At 33.1% G+C, this 23137-nt stretch overlaps 1 protein-coding gene across 1 annotated transcript in view; it reads left to right on the top strand.

The window, feature by feature from the left end:
- Syn (synapsin) overlaps positions 1-23137 on the top strand; it is a 186131-nt gene that overhangs the window by 74535 nt on the left and 88459 nt on the right. Inside the window, exon 10 of the mRNA XM_067122817.1 lies at positions 13932-14017. Within this exon, the coding sequence (XP_066978918.1) occupies positions 13932-14017 (86 nt within the window). The remainder of the gene's footprint in view (positions 1-13931; positions 14018-23137) is intronic.

The following is a 23137-nucleotide window of genomic DNA, read 5'->3' as shown; positions in this document are numbered from 1 at the left end:
CATTAAGTAAAACCTAGTTTATATGCTAATAAGAAAAAACATTTTTCTGGGAGAAAAACTCGGCTTCATTTATGCACAGTACACTTCTAAAGAGCGTCATTTCCCCTGGGGAGTTTAGTGCCTTCAGTGCACCTCAGGCGGTGCGCTGTATGCGTAACTTAAGGTTCTTTGCAGCGTCCCTTCGAGGCCTAGTTGCAAACCGTATCATTCCTTTGGCTGTGCCTTTGTTCATATTTTTTTCTCTTCCTTCTTACTCTCCACCCTGTGCTAACATTTATTGTTTCATGATGCAACTTAGGTGTTTTCCTCTTCTTACTCCTTTAAAACCTCCTTTACTCTCAATTTCCCTCTCAGCGTTGAATGACCTCATAGTTCCAGCGCTTGGCCTTTGGTCCAGATTTTTTACTCCAGTTCCAATTCCAACAATAGTCATGGAAAGAATAACTTCGTTATTGGTGCTGATGGCTACTTTTTGTAAGAACGCAGAGAAATAACACGAAAGCACCGGAATTATTAACAATAAAAGGACAATATATTTGTCTGTGCTAAGTGCAAAACCCGATAGTCTCCCAGAGTGTTACTGGGGCTGTTGACAGAAGAATTAATGGCCGGCTTCCAGAGAGCACAAGTTATACTGTATATTTCATGAATTCTCAAAATATTTGAAGCAAGCGTTGTTGTCATGAAATTTTGAAAGCAGGTACTTCATGACTGACAGATGTCTCAAATGCTCGGATTTCACGGCATAATGCATCTAACAGAAAATTCTGTTATTCGTCACCTACATATTTGAGATTTTTGCTCTGATTCATATGATAGAAACAATGGAAAACCATATAGCAGGAATAGACAGAAATCCGCGAGAAGAAAGTAAGAGACAGTAACTCATCAGCAATCGACGGAAATGGTTTCCCTCAAGACGATCTTTCGTCTCCTGCAAGCAAATTTATAGCAACGGCCAGAAACCCTTATCAGTCAGCGCGATCGCATTCCAGGTCATATAAACCATCCCTGGAATAGGCCATTTGCAACTGTCTCACTCCTGGAAACGCTACGAACTGCCGTCCCAGGCTCTGGCTAGCCCGTCTGGGAAGATCTTTATCTCCGTCGTAAAGCTAAAGGTACTAATCTCGTAATACATCTTATTTGCATAGACCCCCTCCCCAATTCTTTTTTGTATGTATACACAACGATGAAAGACTCTATACATAGATTAATGTCTCGTAATTCGTTTCACCGGAACAACTGTAATTGTTCATATGAATATTATTTTACCTGAGTTTTTTCTTTATTCTTGAAAGCACATTAAGTTTTATAGCAGTGGTATGGAAGTCCTTGACGTATAATAGGTCAGGTCTAACAATCATCTGAGAGGTTCGAGGAATGCTAATAGAGCCAATTTCATGTCAGAGTGGTTCTTAATATATATTGATGGAATATTTAGACAAGCGAAATTGCAGTGCCTATTAAACAAAACTAAAGTTCTTTGTTAACGGGATGCGTAGATTGTTCTGCCATAATAGACTTCTAATGTAGCCGAACCTAACGGAGGTCAGGAATCTTCAAATTGCACGGTTCGGTGTCTAGTCTGTTACAGCTAAACTCTACCATTCCTTTCCTACCTGCATTTTCCCCAGATGTAACCGAGTACCAGGACATTTCCCTGAAAAAAGGGGGACGCCATATCTTAAAAACTAACCACAGAATTATCTTGAAAATCTTGAAAATAATCTCATTGTGTTTTCCACAACCAATTTACTGTGGAGGTAATAACCTAACCTAACCTAGGGCATGGCAAAAAAACGGGACTGGTGTAATACTAGCTATACATCTCAGGAATATGCTTCCGTCCTCCTTTCCTTAGGAGGCGAGTCTCCAGCTTCCTGCCAGATTAGATCGATCTTTTTGCCGTGCTTGGCCCTGCTTATGTCTGCCTTGTCCCTTCTCTGGATGAAGATATTAAATATTGCAGGGAATCTCATCACCCTCCAGTTCAGCCGAGAATCTTGTCCGTTTTCAATTTTGTGGGTTACTGTCAACTTCTATTTTTCTTTTAGTTCTGTTGCTCCAGTATCGTAAAGACTATTTTACCGTAGTTTAGGCCCATTTAATTTTGGGAAGATGGTGTTCTTTGCTGTAAGACGAAGAGTGATATTTCAGTTGATGTGACATGAATTGAGAATCAGTGTATCCAGGAACAACAGTCCCATTTCAGGTTTCGTGTTAACGGGAGGTAATAAGCAGAAATTTTCAGTGAATAATATACGTATATATATATATATATATATATATATATATATATATATATATATATATATATATATATATATATATATATATATATATATATATAATATGTTATGCATCGATAACTGCGAAAATTTAAACGTAACCTATTTATATACTTTTAATTGAATCCCCAAAGTGACCTTGGCTTATGAACCAGCGGAAAGGGTTCAGTGAACGATAACTTAAACAATATGAAATATTGTTTTCGTGAACAGTTTGCTTTAAAATAAACCCAGTATTTTTTCAATGCAGTTGCGAACAGTTCCCCGCGTTCAAACGAAATCGAGGGTAGATTAACAGGTTATAAAGCCATCAGAGGCATCCACTCCACTGATATTTTGCGTGTTAATAAAAAGCTTTTTCATTCCAGTGTTGTAGTTAATCCGATTAAATAATCCGTTTTTCGTCAGTCTTTCGTTTTCGTTTTTGGCACTTCCCGTATGATTTGTTTTTCCAGTTTTAATATCGCGTTATTATTTTTATTGTTTTCTTGTGTGAGAAGTGCAGTGAATAGTGAGAACCACAATAAATAATAGTATTAAAAGTAATGACAGTAACTATTATTATTATTATTATTATTATTATTATTATTATTATTATTATTATTATTTTATCATTATTGATTGAAGTGCAGTGAATAGTGACAACCACAATAAATAATATTAATAAAAGTACTAACAGTAACTGTTGTTATTATTATTATTATTATTATTATTATTATTATTATTATTATTATTATTATTATTATTATTATTATTATTATATTTACTGTTTGTCTATATGAGAAGTGCAGTGAATAGTGAGACAGTGCAGTGAATAGTGAGTAACTGTTATTATTATATTATTATTATTATTATTATTAATTATTATTATTAATTATAAACTGTAATGTGCAGTAACTATTATTATTATTATTATTATTATTATTATTATTATTATTATTATTATTATTATTATTATTATTATTATTATTATTTACTCATATGAGAAATGCAGTGAATAGTGACAACCACAATAAATGATAGTAATAAAGTAATAACAATTATTATTATTATTATTATTATTATTATTATTATTATTATTATTATTATTATTATTATTATTATGGATCAAGCCTTATGTTTAGTAACCCTCATGGCAAATTTTACAAAATACAACGCTCTTATGTTTGTTTTTAACTCGCAAAAATAGCCATGAAGGAGAAAAGATGAAGAAATTACGAATTTTAAATACCAATAAATTAAATAAAGCAAACTATATTTTCAATAATAAACAAATAAATAAACAAAGAAGCCTTACCTGGATTTTAGAACATCAGTTTCGTAATGCCACCACACCAGGGAATTCGATATGAATATAATGATATTCCTGCTGAAACTGAAATACCTTAGCAACCACAAATAGAGTTATTTCGGTCAGTTTAGCAGAATGTTATTGTAAGGAGGGGATGTGGACATGCTCCAACTAACCATTGCATCACATTACTGAATGTTCAGCATGATAATTTAATATGAGACTGATAAGTAAGGCGCGTTCCTTTGCCTTGAGAGGTATTTAGTAAATCGCTTCAGTGAATGGGAAGAAGATTTGGATTCATAGCTTTGATTCGTTAGTGTTTTTTAAGTTTTATATTATACTTCAGTGTAATTTAGTAAATATGTACTAAGTTACATAAAGGAATTTTACGTTAATAAGAGAGCTTATTTCATTTATATATAAATTATGTATATATATATATATATATATATATATATATATATATATATATATTATATATATAGTAATATGAATATATATATATATATATATATATATATATATATATATTAGGACTAACATGAGTAATATGAATATATATATATATATATATATATATATATATATATATATATATATATATATATATATATATATATATATATATATATATATATATATATATATATATATATAAATATGTATTTGTGGTATTTTGTGATTATATGTATATGTATATATATATACATATATATATATAGATATTTATGTCTGTATGTATGCATGTATGTATATATATCTCAGTATATCCCTCATCGATGTCCTGGCCTCTAACGCAAAACGACCCCTGCGAAATCCGGCCACTCACGTCTTTCTTTTCGCTTTTATATCCCATAAATTTCCACTCATCTCTAGCCTCTCATCTCGTAGATCTCATCTAAGTTTGCCAGGGTCCTCCAACTCTTCCTGTTGCACCCGCAAAAGCTCAGAGGGCGCTATCTCATACTTTTCTCCCTGGGGTTGTGCAAAGGACGTCGTGTCTAAGCTATCTGCAGCATCGTTTCATCATTATCTCATCTATGTAGGGAACGTCCGTAATTCTCTCTCTCTCTCTCTCTCTCTCTCTCTCTCTCTCTCTCTCTGTATTATATATACATTGTATATATATATATATATATATATATATATATATATATATATATATATATATATATATATATATATATATATATATATATATATATATATATATATAGTCATCATTCTTGAGTATTATGTTAAACTGTATAGCGATATCAATATTAAGAATTTTGTTTTACATATAAATCCAATTTGAGCGCCATTACTCTAAAATTAGACTTTTCTGCGGCGTCGAATGGATATAATATCATGATAATGGAATTAACATTTTTGCATTTCGTAACCTTTCACGAGATTAATTCTAAACTTCCAGCCTTTCTGAAGCTTGATGATTTAATATATATATCATATAATATATATATATATATATATATATATATATATATATATTATATGATTTATAATATATATATATATATATGTATGTATGTAAATATATATATATATATATATATATATATATATATATATATATATATATATATATATATATATATATATATATATATATATATATATATATATATATATATATATATATATATATATATGTGTGTGTGTGTGTGTGTGTGTGTGTGTAAAGAGAGAGGGAGAAAGTGTTTGTACATGTGGGTCTCTGTGTGTGTGTGCGTGTGTATGTGCCGCGCAGGCGTGCCGAAACGTCTTATTAAACGTTCCAAGCAACTGCGTTTGATCTCGCACGTCGCCTCAGATTCAATCCGGAGCGTTTTGCAAGATTGGCAGGTGCAGAACGCAAACAGCGCTAATCCAATGTAATTCGCCCATAAATGTCTGGATGAGTCGCTAATGGCCTTTTGACGACTCTCATCCTGCGATATGAATCTCATTTGCTGGAAACGTATTCCTTATTTCTTTTTTTAACTTTTTTCTCTTTTCTTAATTCGTTTTCTTATTGTATAAACTAATATTTGTAGGTATTTTGTTACGTGAAATTTACTTTTTTGTTCAAAATATATTTGTTTACGTATTGAAGGTTAACAGTGACAATTCGCTTCTTAATAGGCTTCCAGACATCTCAGAGATGAGAGATTTATAGTTAGTGCTTTAAGAACTATACAGAAATACTCCTTTCTTGTGTTTATGCTGTAAAGTGTATATATGCAATATACTGCCCTGTATATAATATATATATATATATATATATATATATATATATATAATATATATATATATATATATATATATATATATATATATATATATATATATATATATATATGTGTGTGTGTGTGTGTATTTATAGAAATATATATATATGTATATATATATATATATATATATATATATATATATATATATATATATATATATATATATATATATATATATATATATATATATATATATATATATAATATATATATATATCATATCTATGTGGAAATTGTTTTGTATTAGTGCGTATCCCTTTCCCCACTCCTAATTGATTCCCGACCAGTAAACAACAATTTACTCTCTCTCTCTCTCTCTCTCTCTCTCTCTCTCTCTCTCTCTCTGTAGAGAAAAATCCAATTATAACTTACGATAACGATGCAGTTGGGGTGTTTTTATGAAATATGAACTATTTTCCAACGTTAACCCGAGGTAAAGTCTCCCACTAGAGAGGTCTTATCTACACCGTAATAGAAGCAGGGTTATTCAGCATAAATATCCAATCTTATCTCCATAGTAATTGATCGCAGGGCTTATTATTATTATTATTATTATTATTATTATTATTATTATTATTATTATTATTATTTATTATTATTATTCAGCATAAACATCAATTCTTCTAGGACGAGAGGAAAAACCATTGACTTACTAAGCAAGCTTCAGTAGAATAGGATGCTAATAATATATAAGAAAAGAATGTCATAGTAAAGAAAAGAGTGATAGTGGGCAATGGATAAATGGAAATAAGATGACGGAGAAAAACTAAGGGGTGGACAGGTTTCTTGAACGACTAACGGATGTAAGAGTCTTGGGAAAAAGGAGGCAAGAAGAGAATGCCAAACTTTGGCAGGGGAGGGGAAGAAACGGTTATCGAACCGTGAATCCCAGGAGGCTGGGAACTCCCTTCTTGCTTTTGTTTTTCATTGCATATGCTCTCTTTTTATGGGGAAGACATGTGGTTTTCACAAATCTCTCTCTCTCTCTCTCTCTCTCTCTCTCTCTCTCTCTCTCTCTCTCTCTCTCTCTCTCTCTCTCTCTTTCCATTCCTGGTGGAATTTCAATAATCATTGCTTGCGTGATGTTATTTCTAGATAATCCTCTTTCCTGCGGAATTACTTGATTATCAATAACTTTGTTATACCAGCTCACGATGCCTTGTTCTAGATAAATAATTTTGTCTGATTTTTATGGCATTTCCTTGCTCGGACAAAAATGATAAAATATTAGTGTGTCAAACTTTTCTCATAAAGTCCGCTGTATAAGAAAACTGTCTTAGTTTCCTATATTACGTTGTCTGTCATCTTTTATCAGGTTTCCTTTATTATGTTTTTACATTGAGACTTATTATTAAAGATCAAAATTTGACTCACAGCTTTAAGATTACCTTTTTTGACCTTGGGTTAGCCTCGAGCTGTGCTAAATCTCCCATGACATTTTCCTTCATTGAAGGTCTGTGCCTCAGCATAAGCACACACACACACACACACACACACACACACACACACACATATATATACATATATATAATTATATATATACACATATATAGTTTCCATTTATTTATCTGTATCATAAATACACACACACACACACACACACACATATATATATATATATATATATATATATTATAATATATATATATATATATATATGGTATCCATTTCTTTATATATATATATATATATATATATATATATATATATATATATATATATATATATATATATACATAAAATTTCATGCTTATACACTATGTATTATCTTTCATTTAAAGAACTACATGATTTATTTATAATTTGAGGTTAAATTCAAACTTGCTGATACAAATTGTTACCATAAAAATATGTAGTGCATTTCTATCACGCACACTGAGCGTTACATGTAAAGCACTAAACACACACAGACACACACAATATTACATAATATATATATATATATATATATATATATATATATATATATATATATATATATATATATATATATATACTATATATATATATATATATATATATATATATATATATACATACATATATATAATATATATATAAATGTGTGTGTAAACTGTCACTCATAAGCACATTGTGTACATAGAATTATAGCTGCAGTCTTCTATTGCCTTGGTAGTCAATTTGAAAAGAATAGGAATATCAATTACCGTAACACCAATTCGGAAAAATCACAGTCTGTGTAAAGGAAAACTGCAAAATTACACGATGTGAATGGCACTGAAACTTTATTTGGATATTGCCAATTCAGTCGATGAGATATGGTAGCTGCGTACTACTTATATCCTTTATGACTATTAATGAAATTTTAAATATTACAACGTACTCTTCCAGTATAGTAAACGTGAAGCAAGTCAGCAGTTTTCCTAGTTACTAGAGAGAGAGAGAGAGAGAGAGAGAGAGAGAGAGAGAGAGAGAGAGAGAGAGAGAGAGAGAGAGAAGTGGTGCTTGTGGATTAGTCTTGTACATAAACTGCCAGTGATCTGTTGTCCGTTGTGCATGTATGTGTGAATGAATGTAAGCTCCAGAGCGCATGACTTTGTATTCCTTTTTTTTTTCCACACAAAATTTATGCTTGAGAGGAGACCCCCTGCATGTCATTTCCTTTCCAAAACATGTTGTCAAGTGTTTCAAAAGGATGTAAAGACAAGGACGGGAAAAAACAAAGAATATTTTTGGTACAGACTTTGTGACAAGGAAAACACTGGTTTGTGCCGGAAGGGTTGGCAGTCCTGTGTGCTGCGAGGCTGTATTGTTTACCATCGGAAGGTTTGGCAGTCTTGGGTATAGAGGCAGAGAGAGCTCAGTGTTTGATGGAAAGTAAAAAAGAAAAAACTGTTACCTCTGCTTGATAAAGAAAGGTTCCAGTTTCAGACAGTAAAAGTAAACACATGCAAGGACCGTCAAAACAGATTTAACAATACAGTAATACTGCCAGTGCATGGAATACCAACTCTTCCATTGCCAGCGCCAGGAATACCAACCCTTCCAAAGCCAGCTCAAGGATTACCAACCTCTCATGGATCACAAAAGGTGTTTTCTCTGAGCTTTGCCTGCCAGTTTTAAAAATATACCTCATACAGTTTTGTCAGCTGTAGATACGATATGGACGGGATCTATAGATGACGAAATGTGTCCCTTCACTTATAAATTGATTTGGGAGATTTTATCAGTTAATGTAGGATAAAGAATAATGATACATTTTAAGGATTCAATAACCCCTTTATTGTTGTTTAATGCGAATTTTGGTGTATGCAGAAGTACGAGTGAGAAAAGTGGCAAAGCTAAGCTTTGTGATTATTTTAAGTAACTGCTTTAAGTGTCAAACCTGATTAAGCTTTAAGTTCTGTGCTAGAGAACGGTGTTAGTGTTTTAAGTTTAGCTTTAAGCTGTATATCGGACGATCATGAAAGCTTAAAAACAGCACAAAGTAGTTAAAAGCACTTAGAAATCTTAGTAATCATAAGTGTGTACACTAAGTATGCTTTATCTTCTGGGAATTTGTCAAGCTTCTATCATAGTACAAAGATTCAATCTGTAGTATATTATTATTATTATTATTATTATTATTATTATTATTATTATTTATTATTATTATTATTATTATTATTATTATTGTAAGGAACAATTAAATATTAAGGTAATTTTCAGTAAATGTTTAGGTAGAAGCACTTTAGGTTAAAAGTGCAAGTAGCCTATTTTTAGATGAATTTGTAAGAGCACTAACATATTATTGTCAGTTTAGTACAGTGTATTAAAAAGATAGCCAGTAGCTCCCACCTACCTGTAAATGCAAATTATATATACAGTATAATATATATATATATATATATATATATATATATATATATATATATATATATATATATATATATATATATATATATATATATATATATAGCTAGAAACTTGCACAGTTCCATTAGTGCAGAATAAAGTCCACAGCTGCTAGTTTTTGTTATTATAGTTGAAAATAGAATCACTGGAGTCATTGAATACAGAAAATAGTACACAAATAAAGCAATAAAGAAGATTTCTCGTCAACGTTATTGTTTTTTATGAAAATCCTTCAAAACAAGTAGTGAACATTCTAAACATTTTACTTTTATGATTCCAGCGTTTAGAATATTCTTACTCGGAGGTTTAAAATAATAGATGACTGTAATTTTAGTGATGTTGTATTAGTAATGGATATTTTGTGAAACAGTTACCCAGTGGAATGAATATTTTTGATACATTTTTCACTTTCTGTGATTTGTCCCTTGAAATTTTTTTTACATATGATAATATTAATAAATCTTAAAAAACATAAAAACAAAAAACAGACAGGAATGTATAGAAATTGGTTGAAACAAAAAATAAGCCAAAAAAATAGAAACGAACAAATAAAGTGAAAATAAAAATAAATAACTGAAAATAAAGAACAATAATGGAAATTTTACTCGTGATAGGTGTTAAAAATAGTATTAATTCCAAACGACATAGTTCACTTTACACTTAATAAGTAGATATTGCATCTGGCAATTAAATGGGAGTTGTTGTTTTTAATAGTTATCGAACAACTTCGAACTTGGAACACCTAAGTGATTCCAAACTTGAAGTTGGTCAAAAAGAAAGAAAAAAACAGAACAACTTTATACCCAAAACTTGAAGTTGATCGAGTAAAGAAAAACTGCAGCACTTTTGTAAGCGTAGAGCAGATGCTGGCCAGATGAACAACCTTCTCTCATTTGATTGACAGTTACAATAAATAACTGTATACATCCCAGCACTCCAGTCAATTTTGGAGAGAATAATACACCTGCATTCAAGCACACCCTCTTGTGTGTACCTTGTAGAGTAGACTTACTGTGTACAGACACCAAATTCCAAGAAGATGATTGTTCCCCCATTGTCTCCAAAGCATTCCCCTTCTTGCATGATCTGTGAAGGTGAGAGACTTCCGTTCAATTTTATTTGTTTGTGCTCCCTCAAATCTCTTTTTTACGGTAACAAACACATTTGGTCTAATTCTCGTTTACCTCTTATTTTTCCTCACTTCCTTCTCACGCCCGCAGAATCTGAACAGTGTAAGTATTTCCGTATTGAGACATATACATTTAACTTTTTCTCCTGGTATACAATACTCTTGATAAATATCTTGTAAGAACTTCGCTTGTATTTTTTTCCGATCTCTTTTTGGGTTACTCTCCAGCCTCTTGTTGGACTGTAACTCATACGTTATGATTTTTTATGGACTGCAGTTTTCTCATTTTACGATTCAAGATCTTTTTTCGGTTTTACTGAATCAAACATTTCTTATTTAAGTTAGTCTAGTCGTTTTGCTAGTCTAAGTTAATCTCAGTCTAACTGCCTTTTATTCTAATTCATATCTCTGCAATTCATCACTGGCTTATCCTAAGCTGTGTGATTCTCGAGGCTGTTATACCATTAAATAAAAATGCTTCTTGCAGTTTCGGTCACTTATATGTTTACCATCTAAACTGGCTTCTCGCCTATGCTTGGGTTGGTTCACGTAGGGTCCATCTGGGCCACTGTTTGTGTCGATTAAAGTATTTTTTTAATATACATATAGTATTTTTCAGCAGATTTTCATTGTCAGGCATTACTATTGCCATTGCTTGTCAACTAAAGTATTTTTCTTCAGTGTATAGTATTTTTCAGCGGAGGTTCAGTGTCAGGATGCTTAATTACTTAGGCCATTGCTAACTGTGAACTGGATGACGTCATAGTAGTTGTTCAGAATAAATATTAAATCAATAGACCGATACACAGACGAAGTCAAAGTCAAAATCAAAATTCTTTATTCCGTTAAAAATGGTTATTACATACATTTAAGTGTTACGTATATAAGCAATTGCTCATTCTAGGGAAACATAAGTCCCTTCATATTTATATAAAAGATTATACATAATAATAGGCATTATTCAATTTCAAAGTATAGCTAGTATAGGTGGCATATTGCAATACGATATCTCTGATATCGGTTAAAACAGAACTATGATAAAAACATTTCGACACTACACAACAGAAATGTGGTAAAATGAACAGCGTATAATGGTATAGCCGTAAAAGGAATGCGATCCCTGAAACAGTAAAACTTATACCCATCAGGATTAAACTTTCAAGTCAATAAATCAACAAATGAGGTCATTCTAATAAAAACAATAGTAAACAGAGTTTACTACCAGAGATGAAATTTCGCAACTTTCGCGCACTGTAGAAAGGATATTTCTTGTGTGACAGAGACATACATACAGATAAAGAGAACTCCACATCTCTGCCTGTCTATTGAATAAATTATTATTATTTCAGCAGATGAAAACTGTTCACATGCAACAAGCACACATGGGCCATTGACTTGAAATTCAAGCTTCCAAAGAATGTTAGTTTCAACCTCCCACCACAGACCCCACACTGCAGCAATAACTGATCATAGTACAGAGCCAGTGACTTTTTCATCGCCCTGGGGGAGGCGCGAACCCGCGACTTCTGAGCGGCATGCCACGACGCTAGCCTCCACACCAGTCCTTAATTAATTATGAGATTTTTGTTCATGACTTCGTGAGATGCTTCCTTCCAGACTTCGCGAACTTCTTGAAACTACTTCGTTGACGTCAAGAGCCCCATCGATGACGTCACCGAAAACTCTCGAAGAGCTAAATGAATGGCTTTATTTTCCGAGTTTTGCTTTAGTCCAGTGGTTTTTAACCTTTTTATTGGTTCTTAATCTTTTTATTACCACGCCCCCTCTAGAGTTGTCCTTCCCTCATCGCCCCCGCCCCCTTGCATCTGTGAGTAAAATTCCCTCCCAGATTTAAAGAAAAATAAAAAAAAAAAGAGAAAGAGAAGGGGTATTTTTATTCTTTTGGGAATGAATTAGTGAGATATTTGACACTTCTTAGCTACTAGATCTTGAATGCGTGGTTGAATGTTAAGAGAATAATGAATATAATTAAAGAATTTTGAATTTTTCCTTAGGGCTCCCCCCTCAACCCCCGGATATTGCTGACCTCCCCCCCGCCCCGGGTTAAGAACCACTGCTATAGCTGGTCTTCTCCTCATGTTGCTGGAATATAGCAAAGACTTTATTTGGTTTATATCGTGGTGTTTGTAATCAGTTTTGTCATTTAGACTTATTCTTTCACAAGTGAAGAACACCAGAAAATGGTAAACGATTAGAGCAATACATGAACCAGCCTGAGCATAAAATACAGGTCATTTGCTTCACAAGCAGTTTATTTAGTGAGACTGTGTAATAGTTAAAGGGAATTTTGAACCTTGGCTAACGCTAAAATATCAACTAAATTCTAGATATTGCCTTAAGATTGAATTTGTAACTTCTATTTGATTCGTTTTACATTTTAATGGTATGAAGCTCTCTTCAATATATTCTCTAATTAGCACTTAATTCCTTCTTATCTAATAAGTGTCCCACAGACCCCATACACTGTACCCAGGTTGCAGTGGAAGATGCGAAACAGCACATTCGGTGTTAACCCGGTTGTACATTGCATGTCTTGTTGCAGCTTTATGAATGAACATCTTTATGAATGAACATCGCCTTATGTTATAATGCCCATGTGTTAGCTGTGTTAATTGCAGTTCCCTCCCCCACCTCCCTTTCCCCTCCTTCTTTTCCTCCTCTGTAAAATCCTTTTTAAATACGGAAACTAGCCTACCTGTCTTTTAGAAACAGGACCCACTTATGAAAATACTTAAACATTTTTAAGGTCTTCCTTTTAAAAGCACAGTCCCTTCATAGGTAGAATACACACATATGAAATTACTCAAATACTCACATATGTAATGACTAGTTTCCAGTCACATACCCACTTTCCCGTTATAAAAACACTGCTTGCATGGGTAAAAATACCCACGCATGAAAATGCCCTGGTACTCACAAAAGCTTAATGCCCCCTTGCTGCAAGTTACAGCTTTTAAAAGCACACTTACTGCATAAAGAAAAACACCCACATGAAATGACCAAAACACCCTAATACTCTCATATGTTTCATGAAATGATTGACATGTTTTTCCATGACCTCATTCCAGCGTGTCTCATCTTTAACGGGTGCGGTGAGAGGCGAGGTCACGGGTCAGTCCAGACCAGCGTACAACAAGGACAGATGCTTCAGACCGTTATAGATGTAAAACAAGGACGAAGTGAAGATGCTTGTGAGAACCGTTTGGGTATATTCGTTATAGATGATATAATATATGTATATATATAGACTGGTGTATGTATAATATAAATATATATATATATATTTTATCCATTAGTTGTGAGAACAGTTTGGGTATCTCAAGTTCGCGTTATATATATATACATACATATATATATGTATGCATATATATATATATATTTATATGTATATTTGTATTTATATATATATATATATATATATATATATATATATATGTATGTATATATACGGTATATCCCATCAGTGGATCTAGAACCAAGGCTGAGATTGTTTGTCCCATGTTCCAGCTGGATTGACTGGCGGGCGGCAGTAAGGATATTACACCACAGACCTTGCAAACGCGAGCTGTGTGAATGTATTTATGTTCGTATATGTAAATTTGCGTTTTATCACATACAGTGATTGCGCGCTTTCAAGTGAGATGACACCATTGACCGTAAATAAATATTTACTAAAAACTAATTTCGGCGACATGTTCCTTACCTTAGTGGCTAATGAGGTGCTATAATTTTTAGTTTGTCATCTGAAAAGGTAACGAAACGAAATCTAAGAAGAATAGAGCTAATTCGTTCTTATTTAAATTTATAGAAGTAAAACAAAAAAAAACTTCATACTTCCGACATGTTAAGTTACCAATACCTTCACTAAACTAAGACCTTTAGTCTGCGTCTCACTGGCGTCCTGCTGACGTCATCAGCAGTAAGATGATATTACCAAAGACCCCATTCAAATTCAGGCAACCAGGAAACTCGCCTCCAATACTCCGAATTCTACTCCGAATCTTACCCTGAATCTCCTCTCTCAAAGACGCATTGTTCTGGATTCCCAAGACTCTCTTGTGAAAGTCATCGATATCAGATAATTTTGACTTCAGATGGAGTAAAATTACAGTAATTCGAGATCAAGATATTTTTCGACATCATTTGATTGATGGGCTCCATTATTATTTTTTTCTTGCAACTTTTTTTTTTTATTTTGCTGAAAGAAGGAAAGTAATAAGGTAAAAGAGAAAAGGGGCTATCATGAAAATGATGTGTGGAGTTTAGGAACTCGAGAGTCAACTGGTTCGATATATCACTCGTACTATTTTTACCCCAAGGCTGTGGAATTCTTTATCTTACTCTTTATGCCTTCAGTCATTTAATCAGGCTCTTCCTAAAAGGAGATATTACCGTCATCTTAGAGGATAAGTCAAAGCAAGCTTTCCTTGCGATACCAAGCAATAAGTCTGTTAATGAAAAAAAGGTTACTTTGGGATCACAAAGGCTTATACAAAAAAAAGACCAACAGTGGACAAGTTTATTCAGTCTGTGGATTAGATCTAAGGCTTCAGTTATATTAGTAAAGATTTTCACGTCGAAGACACGCAGACGCAGACACGCAAACACACAGTGACGCTCTTACGAGACATGTGTATTTTGATAAACACGAAGATCTCATAACTTCTCGATTTCCGCGCGCATTTATTGAGTTACGTTTATCACTACAAACCATTCAGATACAGGCTTGTAATGATAAGGTTCTATATATATATATAACGGTTATATATATATATATATATATATATATATATATATATATATATATATATATATATATATATATATATATATATATATATAGTTATATATATATATAGTTATATATATATAATATATACAGTTATATATATATATAATATATACAGTATATATATATATATATATATATATATATATATATATATATATATATATATATATATACATACACATACACATGGAGAGAAGGAGAAAAAGACACAGACAGAGTCAGACATACCAGCGGTACGAGAAAAACCTCGCATGGCCCATTTCTGAAAAAATCCAGGTTCCCTCTTTTTGGCATTCCTCCGCTCCTCCCCCCCTCCGCTTCTCCCCAATCCTTTCACTCACCCCCCCTTCTCCCTGCAAGTCTGGTCTTGGCTTCCAGACCTAATCTGATTAATGATAAGAATCTTGACACTCGAGGAGAAGGATAAGGACGATCTTTATTTTTTCTTTTTTTCTTCTTCTTCCGGAGCCTTCGGCTCTGAATGCATTAAGAAAGGACGCAATTTCGCAATTTCACGTCATTTTTCGTTGGGAAGAAGAAGAAGAAGAAGAAGAAGAAGAAGAAGAAGAAGAAGAAGAAGAAGAAGAAGAAGAAGAATGTGAACGGGAACTTTAAGAGGGAAAGTAGTAGAGAAGAGAAATAGATAAGAAGAAGCGAATGGAAGGGAAGTAGGTGGAAGAAAAGGAGAAGAAAACGAAGAAGTGGGAAGCTGAAGGAAGTAGATGAACTGAAAGGAGAAATTAAAAATAGAAAGAAGAGACAGAGGCGACTAGAAATTAGAGGATTAATGGAAGAACCAAAACAAGTAAATATTATGCATCGTCATAAGTAATCAATATGATTTAAGGAATAAAATGTAAAGAGTCAATCTAAATAATGATATTTGCATCATAGAAAGAGACCTTCAGTTCCAGAGTGCAGGTTTCTAATGATTTAATGGAAAAAACGTAAAAAATCGAGTTTTCTGTACAGCTGCTACAGCGTATAATCAAGGCCACCGAAAATAGATCTATCTTTCGGTGGTCTCGGTATAATGCTGTATGTGCCGCGGCCCATGAAACTTTAACCACGGCCCGGTGGTGGCCTGGCCCATATACGTTGCCAGAGGCATGATTTTGTCTAACTGTAACCTTAAATAAAAAAAAAAACTACTGAGGCTAGAGGGCTGCAATTTGGTACGTTTGATGATTGGAGAGTAAATGATCAACATACCAATTTGCATCCTCTACCCCCAATAGTTTTCAAGATCTGAGGGCGGACAGAATAAATTTCGGACGGAGAGATAAAGCCAGCACAATAGTTTTCTTTTATAGAAAACTAAAAATGGAGATGAAACATTCTTGTCGATTGGTTATTTTCGTACAAACGTAATATTAGCAATTACGATAATAGTTAGGGTGTGAAATTTTCAATTATTGGAGAAAATCATTTAACATTTTCCAAATTTCATATATAGATTATTCTTTACCTCTCTTATTTGTTACGACTTAAGGAGCTGTCCTTTCTGGAACCTTTGCGCTAGAAGCATTATAATGCATCTAATGGTGGAGTTTGGCTAATAATAATAATAATAATAATAATAATAATAATAATAATAATAATAATAATATGACTGAGGGTAGCTAGAGACTCTATAGCTCACCAACACAAAAAGTAAATAAATTTCAAAAGTAAACATTTTTATTATCTAATTCTTCATCCATATATATAAATGTGGCCGATCTTCCACGTCCCAAAACCCACCTCCTCACAAAATGACACTGAAATCCGTCATTACGTTTTTGAGATCTGGAACGAAATCTTCTGTAATCAATTTCCTTTTTCTTTAACCGCATATTTCTCATCGCCAAGATATTCCTAAAGAGATAGTTTGCGATGTTTTGTGGAGAAGAGAGAAAACGAGACAAATAAACAAACAAACAGGTGTTGTAAATACGTCAAGCTTACTTCGTTAGAGAAGGTAGCCAAAAAAAAGGAGGGGGGGGAGACCGGTATCAGAGTACAGATAAAGGTTTTACTCCTTCAGAGTAGAGTACATTTTTCTTCCGGCTGTCTGACACAATCAGCAGGGCGTCCTCTCTCTCTCTCTCTCTCTCTCTCTCTCTCTCTCTCTCTCTCTCTCTCTCTCTCTGGGTCTGAGTGAGGGCTTAAAGGTGAGAAACCCTAAGGGAAAGAGTCACATGGTTCACCTTCAATAGATCCCCCTCACAAGAACGTCTGTCGCGCGGATGCACTCACGCTTTCTGCTTCGAATTTCGGTTTAATATAAACCCTCTCCATTAATATATATATATATATATATATATATATATATATATATATATATATATATATATATATATATATAGGTTTGAAGCTTGTAAGAACACCATTGTGCTGTTCTGTAATTATACGAAGATGTACAGAGAGGCCTGTACATATATTTCTTTGAATTTAGTCATTTGATTATTATTATTATTATTATTATTATTATTATTATTATTATTATTATTATTATTTTTATTATTATTAATGCTACGTTAATCTACGGTAATTGCTGCAGATATTGAATATCACACTGTTTATTTTGTCAGTGACTGTTAAATACGAAATTCAAAGATTCACGTGACTCTCTCTCTCTCTCTCTCTCTCTCTCTCTCTCTCTCTCTCCAAGAGGAAGTCTACATTTCACCATACTATGTTGACAGAAAAAACGTAAAATACATATTTTCCGTTGAATGACTATTATCCACATTCGAGGATACAGTAAAATGCAATATTGTAGTCTTTTGTTTGTGTTGTTATGGGAAAGATTTTTTTTCATTTTTTTTTTTTGTTCATCTTACTCTTCTTCTTCTTTGCTTCTCTTTTATATGATCTCTTATGGGCATTCTGTTCATTAGAAACTCATTCTTAAATAATAATAATAATAATAATAATAATAATAATAATAATAATAATAATAATAATAATAATAATAATAATAATAATAATTTGCTTTTTTCTTAGTATACTCATTATCTTCTTTGATTTTCTTTTACGTCAGCTCCTATAAACATTCACTTGTTTAGAAACTGTGAGATAATAATAATAATAATAATAATAATAATAATAATAATAATAATAATAATAATAATAATAATAATAATAATAATAATAATATAATAATAATAATAATAATAATAATAATAATACATAATAATAATAATAATAATATGCAATGTAACAAAAGAAAGGCCAAGCAAAATTTTAAAACTAAGTTGAGAATAGAAAATATTCATGCAAACGTCACACCGATTTTGTCTCTGTTTGTGAACCGGTATTATTTCCATATGCGAGTAAAATGTCTTTCACTGCACCTTACAATGTTACGTTGATTGACTTGCCAATAAGGGAAGCGGGGATAATTGAATGGAATACCTTAATTCGGACAGGTGTTCCGATGCCTTTCTCACATGAATTTCACTGTAGCTCAAAGGTCGAAGTCAGTTTTGTTGATTTACTTACGTATTCCATTTATTTAGTGTTTTATTAAATTTTCTCTGTGTTCTTTATGGGTCGTATGTGTGACATTACACATATATATATATATATATATATATATATATATATATATATATATATATATATATATATATATTATATATATATATATATATATATATATATATATATATATTATATATATATATATATATATATATATATATATATATATAAATTATATATATATTATATATATATATATATGTTTATTTTTATATATATGTATGTTTGTGTATGTGTGTACATTATATATTTATATATACATACATATATATACATGTATATAATATACATATACATTTATATATATATATATATATATATATATATATATATATATATATATATATATATATATATATATATATATCCATATTTAGTTTATATTTACGTGTGTACATGTTCAGAATTATCGAATACAGCAAAAGTCATAGGAATCAGGTGTTAGAATAACCCTACATCAGGAAGAATATACCAGAAAATGAAAATAGAGTTCGGTAAAGAGCCATTGGGTTAACCAACACAATAACAATAAAATAGGTAATGATAATCAATACACAAAAGTGAGGAAAACTGTCACAAGAACCACACGATATCCTTCGGTGTGTGTTTTTGTCCTTCTCTCTCTCTCTCTCTCTCTCTCTCTCTCTCTCTCTCTCTCTCTCTCTCTCTCTCTCTCTTCCTTGACACTCGAACCAGCCTCCTAAGATCTGTTGGTGTTTGGACTTAGGTCACTAACCAAAGGCCAGTGAATCTGACATCTGGTTATTAGTTGTTGTTGTTGTAAAATATTAGAGTGAGAAAAGGCTGACGTTATACGTTACATTAAAGATTCGTCAAGCCACATAACCATTCGTTTTCCATCATACAGAATCCCTCTGTAATGCTCAAGTCTACGCAGGACAGAAGACAAAAGACTTATTCGTGAATACGATATGATAATCAATGCCACCGCCTGCTATGCAAAGAGGTCCTTCTTTGCATCTGCTCGCCTGCATCTGATGGGCGTATTTCTCTCTCTCTCTCTCTCTCTCTCTCTCTCTCTCTCTCTCTCTCTCTCTCTCTCTCTCTCTTTCCAGTTAATCCATTTTTCCTCGTGCTTTTTCGGGGTATATAAATGCGCATATTCATTGAGTACCTCTCCTGCTCCCCGTCTGTTTTTTTTTTTTTTAATGTCGCTTGAAAACAGAATAAATAAAAAGTATTTTCTCTCTTTCGCCCATTTTAATCCATAGAAATGGATTTTTTTTCTTTATTTCTGTCCCTGCTATGGACATGAACAAATGCATAGAGCATCCCTTACCTTCCTGCCTTTTTCTCTTCCTCATACATGAAAGTCTCTCTCTCTCTCTCTCTCTCTCTCTCTCTCTCTCTCTCTCTCTCTCTCTCTCTCTCTCTCTCTCTGTGTGTGTGTGTGTGTGTGTGTTTGTGCTATTAGTCCTCTCTCTCTCTCTCTCTCTCTCTCTGTCTCTCTCTGTGAGCTCAGTCCAACGCGAGCCTCTCTCTCTCTCTCTCTCTCTCTCTCTCTCTCTCTCTCTCCCTGTGTTACCAGTCCAACGCGAACCTCTCTCTCTCTCTCTCTCTCTCTCTCTCTCTCTCTCTCTCTCTCTCTCTCTCTGTGAGCTCAGTCCAACGCGAACCTGGAGCCACTCCCCATTCTGAAGGCTGTTGTGTTTTATTTCCAGCGTAAACGTATAATCCCGGCGCGTCTCTTCAAGTTGATATACGATTTCTATGAAACGACTATTTTTGGCTCTTTTCCCAGTGAAACTTCCGGAAGTCGCTCGCTAATGTTTTGCCGTACGCTATTCGTTATTCGTATTAACTTTATTTCTTAATTAAGTAGAGACACCGCAGGTTGAATGACAGTTATAAGAGTGTACGTATGTTTTTTTTTCTTTTACCCTTTACGTTACTGAGTTAAGACAAAAACTAGATATATATATATATATGTATATATATACATATATATGTGTATATTTATATATGTACATATATATATATATGAGGTTGAAAAATGTTGATTGTACAATGGAAATTGTGTTTTTAGTAACTCCAAAAATATACATATCCAAAGTATTTAATTTCGAAATCGTTCCGGTTGGTTTACCAGTCCTGAAGTCGTCACCAGGTCCGTTGTTCACCTCAACACCTTACTATCGTACAAAGCCCGTGCTGGCATAAGGCCGGCTTAATCTCGATCAGCTAAATAGCCATTTCCGAAATCAACCGCATGACAGCTGTCCTTTCATTACGTTATTTGAAACATTCGCATAACAAACTGGTATGCCCATCGCCAATACTAAACTTCTTTAAATACCAAATACCAGTTTAAATTGAGATGGCTTTTCTGTCTGCCCTCAGATCTTAAAAACTACTGGGGCTAGAGGGCTGCAAATTAGTATGTTTATGAGCCACTCTCCAATCATCAAACATACCAAATTGCAGCCCTGTAGCCTCAGTAGTTTTTATTTTATTTAAAGTTAATTTTAGCCATGGTCGTGCTTCTGGCAATGCAACAACACTGGCCACCACAGTCTGCTGAGGTTTCATGGGCCACGGCTCATACAATATTATACCGAGACCACCGAAAGATAGATGTATTTTCAGTGGCCTTTATTATACATTGTACAGAAAACTCGATTTCGCCGAAGAAACTTCGGCGCATTTTTTACTAGTTTGCGATAAGAAATAATTGATCATTCTTGTTAGATCTAGCGTGAGTTCATGTGAAACGATACTGGGTAAATATTATCTTGGGTGATAAAAAGCCTCTTTAACTGTGGGCATAGAGGGAACGAAAGAACAAAGGGAGGGCATCAGATATTCCTTTTTCCTACCACAGTAATTAACCCTCGAGTTATACGACCATTGCTGTTCCCTCTCAGCCTGACATTGGCTGTTGAGTGGTTATACATTAATATTTAATTGAATGAATATCAATCATTACCACGGCAAATGTAATCAATCAGTTGAAACTCCAACCGATGTTAGGCTATCAATCATAGACGCATTCTCTCTCTCTCTCTCTCTCTCTCTCTCTCTCTCTCTCTCTCTCTCTCTCTCTCTCTCTCTTGGCAAACTTCGGTACATTTTATTCAGCAGCCTTTGAAGAACCCTCTTATATATATTATATGAACCCTTCATTAACGACCACTGTCTCGTATATAGAACGTGAGAGATAGACAAATTCCAAAAGGACTCACCTTTAATTAAAGGTAGCCTCCGTAGGGGGTTAGTGCCGTCAGTGCACCTCATGCGGTGCACTGTAGGCATTACTTAAGGTTCTTTGCAGCGTGCCTTCGGCCCGTAGCTGTAACCCCTTTCATTCCTTTACTGTACCTCCTTTCATATTCTCTTTCTTCCATCTTACTTTCCACCCTCTCCTAACAATTGATTCATTGTGCAACTGCGAGGTTTTCCTCCTGTTATTACACCTTTCAGACCTTCTACTGTCAATTTCCGTTTCAGCGCTGAATGACCTCATAGGTCCCAGTGCTTGGCCTTTAGCCTAAATTCTGTATTCAGTTCAATTAAACGTAGTGGTGTCAGACTGTTAACAAATATCTTGACGTGAATTGTTTTGAATCGCGTCCATAATATTCCATTTCAACGCCAGACGAGAGATTGCATAGGAAGATACCAAATGTTACGAAAAGTCTGATTGACTGAGTCACATTAAGATCTGATAGCTCAGTGAATAAGTCTCCTTTAAATTGACGCTTTGTATCTGGAACCTGTATTCGACATCCTGTTTATTGTAAAAGGTTATGTAGGTAGGTCGAGTGACTTACAAAATATCTAGCTACGTATATATACAGTATATATAAAAATATATGTATATATATATATATATATATATATATATATATATATATATATATATATATATATATATTATATATATATATAATATATGTATATCTATATATATATAATATATATATATACATTTCT

The sequence above is a fragment of the Macrobrachium rosenbergii genome, chromosome 21 (assembly GCF_040412425.1).
Source record: "Macrobrachium rosenbergii isolate ZJJX-2024 chromosome 21, ASM4041242v1, whole genome shotgun sequence".
In the NCBI taxonomy this organism is placed as follows: Eukaryota; Metazoa; Arthropoda; class Malacostraca; order Decapoda; family Palaemonidae; genus Macrobrachium; species Macrobrachium rosenbergii.
The sequence above is the reverse complement of the archived record's forward strand: the minus strand, read 5'-3'. Positions and strand labels throughout refer to the sequence as shown.